This window comes from Polyodon spathula, chromosome 6 (genome assembly GCF_017654505.1).
Source record: "Polyodon spathula isolate WHYD16114869_AA chromosome 6, ASM1765450v1, whole genome shotgun sequence".
Taxonomy (NCBI): domain Eukaryota; kingdom Metazoa; phylum Chordata; class Actinopteri; order Acipenseriformes; family Polyodontidae; genus Polyodon; species Polyodon spathula.
Genome location: NC_054539.1, coordinates 25,331,247 through 25,342,516, shown reverse-complemented (window position 1 = coordinate 25,342,516; position 11,270 = coordinate 25,331,247). Strand labels below are relative to the sequence as shown.

General features: G+C 34.8%; 1 protein-coding gene across 2 annotated transcripts; it reads left to right on the top strand.

Annotated features, from left to right (window-relative positions):
* Positions 1–4,420, top strand: LOC121317055 (bone morphogenetic protein 2-like). Of its 2 annotated transcripts, none has more exons than XM_041252628.1 (3): positions 1–254; positions 1,401–1,765; positions 3,488–4,420. In XM_041252628.1, exons 2-3 carry the CDS (start codon positions 1,408–1,410, stop codon positions 4,327–4,329), a joined length of 1,200 nt encoding a protein of 399 aa, XP_041108562.1. In that variant the 5' UTR covers positions 1–254; positions 1,401–1,407; the 3' UTR covers positions 4,330–4,420. The 2 variants fall into 2 exon arrangements, with proteins under 2 accessions (XP_041108562.1, XP_041108561.1); XM_041252627.1 differs by having other exon boundaries at positions 1–683.
* Positions 4,421–11,270: the final 6,850 nt, after the last annotated feature.

The window sequence follows — 11,270 nt, the reverse complement described above, 5'->3', positions numbered from 1 at the left end:
TTTTTTCTTTTTTTTTTTGGGGGGGGGGGGAGAAACTCGAGTGATATTTTTGTATCTGAAAATTTGGCTCTATTCTTTTTCGCTTGCCTACTTCACAGCTGCTGAAAATATGTGTAAGAAGAAGCGTGCTGTGCTGTGCAGGCTTTCTGATTTCTGCAGGATAGCTGTGTGGAATACCACGAAGTAATGTGGAAAATACCGGGCTACAATTAAACAGGCAAATCAACGACCGGACTGAACGCTTCCTTACACAGGTAATCGCAGATCAGAACGCACAGAACACCTAGTATTTGGTTGCTGGTCCACGGAGGAGCGGGTCTGTATGGAAAGTAGTAAGAACCTTATCATCAGGAGAGAGCTTGCTGTTCCAGTTCGACTTTAATTTGTGTTACCTTTGACTACATCCCGAAATCTATACTTATTAAGAAAACACCTTTAAGTACTGAAAAGGGCAGCCAAGGAAGGACGCTATTATGCCCACAGACTTCCAGCTATAACGCACTGTGCTTTTCACATTTATGTTTTTGTTTTTGTTTTTTATTTATTTATTTATTTATTTTAATAAGGAGTTCACATTTGGATATATAAATAAATATATTACCCTTGCCTTTATTTCTCATGTGGAATTTGTTTCAATGGACATGCCAGAGAGTGCTTCTTAGTTGATCGACAATTTCTTAAAGGTAGTTGATTTTTTTATTGTGTGTGTTTGTGCTTTTGGCAGTGGAAACACGTTCGTGTAGATTTAACACCTGTAATGCTGCCTGTCTGCCGTGTAACTCTATGATCTAATCTTTTTGCAGACACAACACCTTCATGTAACGTAAACAGCTTCATCTACTCACGTGCACACTCATTTTCTATGTATCTTTTTTTTTCTAGCCTCGGCATCTGTTTATCTTTTCGATCTCGACTTATTTTATGGTTCTTAAGCCTATGAAAACGATTCTTAACTTTTTTTTTTTTTTTTTGTCCAGTGTTTTTATTCTGCAATTCTGCTTTTGCCTTGGTGTTTCTGTTCCCTTGTTTAGATGTTTCCTTGGCTTTTTATCTTTTTTATTTACATTTTTTCTCTTTCAATGTTCCCATATTCCTGTGGTTCTTACCGATATTTCCCATCTCATTCGTAATTAAAGGGGGTGTACTTTTTTCTTTATATCAAGATACATGATTTTGTTATTATTTGTATTTGTTTACCCTGTGGTACTTTTGAACTCTGAATACCCCTGAAAGCTGTTTGAGGTTACCTTTACTTTTGTGCTCATATGTCAGTCATGAAGGTTTTTTTTTTTGTTGTTGTTGTTTTGTTTTGTTTTTTAAAGATAACTTTTCATTCTTGTATTGTCAACACAAATACTGAAGTGTTCATGAAATACTGACACGCAGCTCTTCTCTCTCAGATTGATCATGGTCGCCGGGGTCCGTGCTCTTATGGTCCTTCTGCTCTGTCAGGTACTGCTCGGAGGTTCTGCCGGGCTCATTCCAGACGTTGGCCGAAGGAAATTTAGCGAATCAGGTCGACAAAGCCCGCAACAGTCTGAGGACATTCTAAACGAGTTTGAACTTCGCTTGCTCAATATGTTTGGATTGAAGCGGAGACCAAATCCGAGCAAGAACGCAGTGATCCCGCAATACATGTTGGACCTTTATCGTGTGCATTTGGGGGATGGGGAGGAAAGCCCTGATCCTCCAGGATCGGCCTTGAGCCAGTACCCAGAGAGGTCTGCCAGCCGCGCAAACACAGTTAGAAGTTTTCATCATGAAGGTAAGAGTCCGTACATCTTGCAGAGTAGAAATGGCAGGGGGAATTCAGTGGTTAATAATACCACTTATATATCGATTTGAGTGTGATTATTTGTTTCAGATAGACACAATTAAAAGCCATAAAGCCAAAAATACATGCATATTGTATCATGTTAAACAAACCCAACGGTAGCTAAGCACGAAAAAATGTACAATATTTATTATACTGTGTTAATGTAGCTGCAGTTGTACGTTAATTTTGCCTTTGTACCATATACAATTGTTTTGTTTTGTTTTTTCAAAAACTTAAAATGTTATTTTATATTGGCGTTTTTGAATGGGTTGTTATATAATTCATATAAACACAATGTATATTAAATTATTTTCTTAAAAAAAAAAAAAAAAAAAAGTAGTAGTTGTTTTAAAGTAGTATTTGCCCAAGTTTATGTTTAGATTTGACATCGGAAGCAACTATTTACGTCCCAGTTAAAAATACTGTAGCTTGCACGGGGAGGGGAAAGCAGCAGAGCTGGTAGGTGACGTAATCACATACAGAGACTTAAGCTCGATTTACGATATACTCTCCTTACAAAGGAGCCGCCTCTTTTATACAGCGGTATCGGCGCTATGCTTTAGTGCGAAAGGTCTTGGGTTCGCGCCCGCCTCCCCCTGTGTGTGGATTGCCTCGCCCTCTGTGATGCGCCTGCCGGAGTTAACCTACGCTCCAATATATTCAGAGTTTGGGCTGGAGACTGGTATACTCATGTTTACTTGGCAGCAGCAGCAGTAGCTGAACCATTGTCTTTTTTGAATTCTAACAGGTGCCTGAATTATTAATGCTATTTCTACCTGTGGGGTTGAAAACAATTATTTCCTCCCACAGACAGTTTGCAAGGTATCAGATGTACAAAATCTCTTTATAGCCTCTTGGAATATTACATTTATTTTTCCTATCTAAATAATATATTTTTATTCTTTTTCCTATCTAAATAATATATTCTTACTTTAGGTAAGCATAGTTTTCACATTTTGTGCTATTTTCCCTTTTTGTCTTGAAATTCAAGTTTAACAGAGTAGGAGGCTAGTACTTGAATATAGATCTTGTATCCATGTGTAAACATTGCGTGTTAAGTGTTAATACTGTGTGCCTATTTTTTTCTCTCACTTAATTTTTAGTTAAATCTTACTCATTAAGTGATTCGCTGCCACCTATTTTGAAATACAGTATCTTCATTTGTAGAAGTCATCTGTCAAACCTGTTTAAATAACAGATGTTGTTCATGGTAATAGTCTGTACAGACCAGTGCTTTGCTAATGGTCTTAAAAGGACATGTACTTGGCAGAGAATAACTAACCTGTTATGGCAATCTGCCATTCTTAAGACTAGCTCTACAATTTTGATTTTGAATAGATTTTATAGCTGTGAAAGTACCTAGCCAAATTATACCCTTAGCCTACCTCAATTATCATGGATCTAAAAAAAAGAGACATGTGTATGTATCATATACATTTTGACAGTTGATTTATTTTAAACACTGCCATAGAAATGTATATTACAATTTTAACTTACTAAACATTGTTTGAGCAAATGTTTAAAGCAGTCTAAACAATTATGCCAGATGTCTAGTGATTATGTATTGGGGGGGGGGGGGGGGGGGGGGGGTATTTATTTTTTCATGCAGTACAGTATTGCACAGCACAGATCCTAAATAACATAATGTCATTTTGGTGTTTTAATCAATAGAATCCTTGGAGGAGCTGTCTGGCAAGAGTGGGAAAACTTTACAGCTATTCTTCTTTAATCTTACGTCCATTCCAGGGGAGGAGCTTATCACATCTGCAGAACTTAGGATTTTTCGGAATCAGGTCCGGGATGCCATTGCAAACAGCAGTAGTGGCTATCAACGCATTAACGTTTATGAAGTTATAAAACCAGCATCTTCTTCAAAGGAGCATATAACAAGACTTCTGGATACTAGGCTTGTGCAACACAGTCAGAGCAAATGGGAGAGCTTTGATGTGAGCCCAGCAGTCATGAGGTGGATCATGCATGGGCATGTAAACCATGGGTTTATGGTGGAGGTTGTCCACTTAGACACTGAGGTGAAAGACTCAAAAAAGCATGTACGGATCAGCAGATCTTTGCATGATGATGAAGAAAGTTGGCCTCAAGTGAGGCCTTTATTAGTAACTTTTAGCCATGATGGCAAAGGACATGTTCTTCATAAAAGGGAGAAACGGCAAGGGAAGCCGAAGCAGAAAAAGAGGCTTAAAGCCAGTTGTAGGAGGCACCCCTTATATGTGGACTTCAGTGACGTTGGGTGGAATGACTGGATAGTTGCCCCACCAGGGTACCACGCTTTTTACTGCCAAGGAGAGTGCCCATTTCCATTAGCAGATCACCTAAATTCAACAAATCACGCCATTGTGCAGACTTTGGTCAACTCAGTAAATTCAAATATCCCCAAGGCCTGCTGCGTGCCAACAGAACTCAGCGCAATTTCTATGCTCTACCTTGATGAATATGAAAAAGTTGTATTAAAGAACTATCAGGATATGGTTGTGGAGGGCTGTGGCTGTCATTGAACAGCAATCTTGTTGACACTTTAATATTTCCCAATGAAGACTATATATATATATATATATATATATATATATATATATATATATATATATATATATATATATAAACATAAAAAACAGCTATTTTGAAAAATAAATATATCTATTTATGTCTACTAAAAAGAAATTGGGAAAATAAATATTTTAATCAGAGAATTATTTCTTTTTAAATGATTTTTTAAATGTATTTCTGTACATTGTATATGGGCTCAAACCCAGCACATGAAGTAGAATTCTCAAATTCTTATTTTGTATTTATTACTATTATAACCACTTTTTTTAGTAAATAGCTAATTTGTATTTATATGTAATCATAAGAAAAATATAGGGTTTGTACATAATTTTCAACAAAAGAATAGATGTTTTAACTGTGTGCATTTTAAAATACACAAGATGACTACCAGAAAACTTCTACTGTAAAGGTTGCACGTTAGATAAGGGTCAACTAAAGCTAATGATCTGTAATGTTCAACATTAAAGGAAAAAATGAGCTGTTAAACCGCGAACAGAGAAAACAAGATTCCGGGTGTCATATTACTAGACAAGGGAGACATGCTTAGTGTGTGGGTACTTGGTCCTCCCACAGTGGGTTATTAAATTATATTGTTTTAAATGTACTAGGAAGTTAACTTTTTGGTCAGTCAGAAGGTAACAAGATGTGAGGTATTTGACATTTTTGGGGCAAGGAGTGAGGCTAATAAAAACATAACTGCTTTACTACCCATCAAGGTCCTCTTAAACCCTGTCTAGTCTTGACTTATATTTTCAAGACTTCTATAATGAACGTTTGAACATTTCCCTGGGGCCCATCTACAAGCCTTCAGCCAGTCAGAGGTGGGTAACATTTTTATTCCAGACTGGAAAGAAATGTACATTTGTCCAAAAACCAGACATGGAAAAGTTTATTTATTTTATTTTTGTATAACTAGTTAACAATATTCAGCTTAAATATAATAACCGATTAGGTGAAAACTCTACATGACTAACCCACCAAGCACTATATGGTATAGGAAAGTAATTTCCCTGGTTTTGAGTACAACATGCAATGTGTTCTTATTCTAGTTGAATATAATAACATTTGTACTTATACAATCCGTTCTAATGCACACATAATTTGACTTTAGTTCGGTATTTAATAGTTTTTTTTTTTTTTTTTTTTTTTTTTTTTTTTCTATTTCTGGCAAGTCTTAACTCCAAGTCAAAAATATTTAAACATTTTGATGAAAGAGATTATTCCTGGCTTTATAAATATACCCATACTTTCTGGTTTTGCCACACAGAAAAGCAAAGGCTTCTTTTTTATTATTTCAATAATGTGTTCTACTTTAAAGACTGTATAAAGCCTCAGGAATGGGGCCCCAAAAGTAGTGGTGGGCATACAGTATTAACTTTTTTTTCTTGAAAAAATTGGGCAAAATATGGCAAACAAATTGGCAGCAGCATAAATGCGTGTTGTGGCGAGGTCAGCACATTTCAAAGAGTTTTTTGACATGCGGCACATTAAGATTTTTGGCATAGCACTCTTAAAGCTTTCAGATAATGAGATGAAGGTTTGGAAGTCTGGTATGCACACAATATTAATTGTAGTTAAGTAAAAAAAAAATCCAACAGTGTAACATAGAAAAGAGCTGCTTCTTGCATTTTACAGGTGGTTTAGACAGCCGCTAGAGGCAAAATTGACCCGTTATTCAACTTGAATTGAGTTCAAACATGAACATTGAACTAATGTCAGAAAGCACTCAAAGGAAGCATTGCAGCTGCTGAACATAAACTAAATATGTGAAGGCTGATATAGACCTTAACAGTATGTATGAATTTTAATTGAGTTGTGGAACTTGCATTGTAAAGCGTTTCTGCTTTGTCATTAAATCTAATCATAATATTATGTTAAGCACAAGGCTTGCAAGTACAACAATGTGAAACAAAGGCGAACAATGTTTTTTTTTTTTTTTTCTTTTTGTATAGGTCTAAGAAGTACAATAACGCAATATGCCAACATCAGTTGTATGATTATATCCTTGGGAACAAATTATATTTTCTTGCGCAAAATATTGACACCAACCAGTGTTTGTCTTTTCATTGAAAACCTCCCTACCTTCAGCCATTGATAAGCAATTAAAAAGTCTTATTTATATTTATCATTATTGTGGTGTTTTTTTTTTTTTTTTTTTTTTCACACAGACATCCTTTTTTTGGGTGTTCTGAAAGGTTGTATTTATGAATGCATATTGTCACTGACCAAATGGTTTCTTTTTCAAACAGTCTAGATTTTATGATACAGATGTTCTACTAATAAGGTTTGTCTAAATACAAGTACATGCATAGAAATGGCCATTTCTCTTAGGACTTTTGTAAACCTTGACCAGTTCACCACATACATTTTGCAGAAGTCTGTCCAAAGGATTAAATGCACAAGCTCATCAGTTAATTGGCTTCTATTTATAGCTGTTGACAATACATAACATTTCAGAAAGGTACTTCATCCTGAAATACAATGTTTAGCAACTAGGTCTGGCTTAATAAACCCTCGAAAAAGATCAAATCAAATATTTATCTATCTATCTGTATGTTTGGTAAACAAAAAAAAGGGTAGTACATGTGTAATCGATAACTAGTTTACTTAGATTTTTGCAGCTTTAAGATCACATTTTTTGAGGGAATTCCTTCCCGGCAAATGGTAATTTGGTAAAATGTGTGGAATACCTGGATAACTCAGTCAGGCTTAACTGTAAAAAATGTGTCATCCTGTTATCATTTTACTACCTTAATAACTTAAGAATTATAGAGCTACCAGTAATAAGATAGAAACAATTTCCCATGTGTGCTCAAGATTATATAAAACAAAACATCTCTTGGGAACTGGTAACCATTAATTAAATTCCTCCATAGCTAAAACAGAATATAAATTTTGTCTAATTACAACATTTATCTTACCATCTCACCTGGTCAATAATAATAATAGCTTTCATAGACGCACATCCCAGGATAATTAGTATTGTTGACTCACAGCCCTTAACTGTGTAGGATCTAGAAGTGGAGCTTATTAAAAGGGATTCTGCTTTGTAACCTTTGGCCTAGTTTTATGTGCGCAATGTGGTCAGCACACATCTTGTAAAACTTCTCAGATGACTTTGGTTTTCGGAACCTCATTAAGATTTTGCAGTTTTTACTGTGGTAACCCCCCCTCTCCCCACATCAACATATGCACTGACCACTATTTGATCAAGCTTCAATGTGGTTGATTTGGGGCAATGGGTTTGATGGAGGATTTGTCCTGAAGTCTCTTATTTAGTTCATTACTACGAACCAGAGTCTCATCTGGATTGCATTTGCACTGGAGGAGCCTGACCACAGCGCAAAGACAAAATAGTCCTTGCTTTACAGTAAAGCCATTGCCCAGTTGTTGCTTTTATTGACTTCTGGAGGCAGCAAATTGCCATATGCCTGCCCAATGTTAAGCTTTTAATGAAAATCAGGAATCAAGGAACAGTAAAGGATAGACCTTTGTATAGCAACTGCTGAGTTTCAAAAGTGAATTTATACTTCCTGACAGTGTTAGACTTGCAAGTTTAATGGTTTGTTTTTATTGCTACAGCGCGTAAACCTTACATTAGTAGTTGGCGTATGGAAATTATACTCTCACCCCGCATTACACATCACTAACACACACACAGCTTTCCCCTCTGCCTTGTGTAATCAAATCATTACTGTTTCAATTACCCGCTTGATGTTCCTGTCCTACCAAAGTGTACACTGAAACATTTTTGTTACACTTCATAACTCAAAGACTGAACTACTGTCTTCGTCTCCTGACTCTCCTGTAGGTGGGTCTCTGTGAGTTTTTGGTTTGTATGGTTACCACAGTAACAGACCAAAGGAAAAACTGGTGGGAAATATCTTTGAAAAAATGTAATTACCTACTGCAAACGGATCACATGCTGTACATACACATAAACATACAATACTATGTGAATGCAATACATTACTATCTGAATCATCTGTGGTTATTATAAGATTTTTTTTTTTTTAAATAAAATTTAGTAATTGAGGCACTTTTAGCAATAATAACTTCTTTTAAACGACTAGGATATTTGCCAATGAGCTTTTCCTGACAATACTTCATCTTTTTGCTTGGTAAAATAACCTTCTTTCTTCCAGACTGAGGAAGCGTTGTGACACTACCATAAGTCTTGTACTTCTTGATAATAGAAACAATAGTTGATACTGGGATACTCAAATGCTTGGACATCTTTTTCTATCCTTCTCCAGCTTTATGACAATAAATATTTTTCTGCCTAAGGTCTTCATATAGCTCTTTATTTTTCTCTATATTGACTTATTAGTAATGACAGCAATCATCCTATGCCTAACCCTTTTATACTCTCTAAGAATGCTCACCTACAATCCAGCATTTTCTAGACATTTCTAGAATTAGGTTCTGCATTATCATATTAACATTTCTAGCACCTTGTAGACAATACTATCATAGCATAAAAGGTTATAAATACTTTTGAATTATCATTTTTGGAGTTCTACAAAAAAAAAAAAAAAAAACAAGCTGTAGTAAGTAATTGTAGATATCTATTTCTTGTAACTTTTTATTCCTGATCCACAAATGCATCATGTTTGGTCTTAGCTGTGTTTGTTACAGTGCAACAGGGTACCTGTATAATACTATTATTAGCATATATTCAGAGAAAATGATTGAAAATGCAAAAAAATCAGCATGTTAATCAGGCAAGTTTAATGTAAGGCTTTAGCTAGAACTTCAAATCTAGAAAGGACTTTAAATATCTACTATTATAAAAAGGCAAACAACAGAGGTATTTGAAGTTCAAACACTTTCAGGGCAAAATAAATATACAAATCAAATGCCAATTGCTATGACTTATAAAAAAAATAACTTAAAACATGGCATTTTCACATAGGACCAAGTAGTTTTTAGTTCCCAAATGATACAGAACACAACAGTTTGTTTTAAACCTGGGTCATTTATGAATATAAATAATGTGAATACATGGAAGAAGGCACTGACTAAAACATTTACTTAACTTAGTTTCTTGTACCTCAAAACTCTAAATGAAAAAATGTTAAGCTATGTATGATAAATAATGTGAGTTTTTCTTTCACTACCATCTGTTTCTGCCCTCTTTTTCTTTGAAGATTTTTTCAAATTAAAAAAAATATCCTCATACTGAAAATGTATCTATATTAGTAATGTACTCTGAAAAATTATATCCACACAAACAAATACAAGCTGTATGATTTCAAAGTTATATTTGAATTGTGGTGATCAAATAACACACTTTACTGTATATGTTCAAAATCGGCAACACAAACAAACAGGGTATAACAACTATTTTAGATATGTTTACCAGTTGGTCAAGTGACCAATTATACCCTGAATAATCCTACTCAGTGGTACTACAAAAAAAAACACATTTGTGATTAAAACTTTATTTCAGTTTAACTGGTTAGAATTATTATTTTTAATAGAATCTCACCTCTTTTGAACAGAGTTTTACAGTAGTAGGGCCCACATTCTGTTTGTGGCTGGTCCAATGAACTTGCAGCATCATATTTGCTGGGGTACACTAAGCATCCAGTGTAGAGTTCAAGGGTAAATTAGTTCTTACCAAGGGATTATTCTATTTAGCTTGTACTTTGTGTAGCTGAATCTACTGTGTATTATACTGATATATCTTTACTGGATAAACTGCATCATTGCATTGATGGAGGTGATAATGAATGAGGAACAGCAGAAGTATTGTGTTGATTATAACTGAACACTATTAGGAAAGAATCTCGATTTTTTTATGTTAGCTATTTTTACTGTAATTTGGAATTCATTGGAAAAAAAAAAAAAAAAACATGTCACGACATTAGGCCTACATTCCACAGCCTGGGTTGATATTTGAATGAAATGAAGATTTGTTAACCGCAGACATTAGATAAACAGAGGTGGTATCATGGAAATAACTACTCACCATATCTATGTAGATACTTTGGAAGAGCAATCAAGACATTATAACAATTTAATGAGTAAATATCTGCTGCAATGCATTATGCTTTGACAAAAAAGTATGACTCACAACCTGCAAATCTTTATTTTACACTTTTCAGAACAATTAAAATATACTTTTACAGCCGACTCAGTGAAAGTGTTTGATGTGCTGTACTTTATTTTCCCATAAAAAAAAAAATGAGCAAGGCCCAGCCTCCTTGGATTTCACTTAACGTGAAGCAGCAGAGCTATGATTGGCTGTACAGTTCTCATACAAGGTAGATTAGTTAATGTGTTCACCCCGATGCTGCATTAATACTAAATTAATACTAGAAAAATAAGCCTATAGTTGATTTAAAAAAACATAAAGGCTCTTTGATTTTATCTAATATAATGTCCCTCTTTGTAATCAGGGGTAAAAACATTCCAACTATATTGGAAAATAATATTAAAAAAAAAAACAAAATAACAACAACAAAAACAACTGTTAACTTATTATAGATGTTTTAAATAATTATTTAAACTGAAACAAAGATTTTGTTTTGAAACTAGCACAAACCAAATTATGTAAAGAGGCTGCATTTACAATTGCGTTTAGCAATTTTTTCAGGCTTGACCCTTGGATGGAGCATAAAGCCAGCATAGAAAAGCCTTGTGCAAATGCACCATTTGCATCATGAATTTAAATGGCGCAACAAAGGGTGGAGTCAAATCAGATAAAACAAGATTTTGTCAGATAATACACCACATGCCACAATTAGTGTTACAATCCCCTTTGACTGTATTTTCTTTGTGCAAAACTTGCCCTTCACCCCAGTTTTATATCGATTAGTTTCCTTTTCCATGTTTTGTCTTTTAAGCATACATAACCCACTGACAGATACATGAATGAGAATAGGTG

Bases quoted from the DNA above. Each gene is read 5' to 3' on its own strand.
- LOC121317055 (XM_041252628.1), top strand. From the start codon at position 1,408: ATGGTCGCCGGGGTCCGTGCTCTTATGGTCCTTCTGCTCTGTCAGGTA. The intron at 1,766-3,487 runs GTAAGAGTCCGT...TTTAATCAATAG, and splicing joins TAGAAGTTTTCATCATGAAG to AATCCTTGGAGGAGCTGTCT.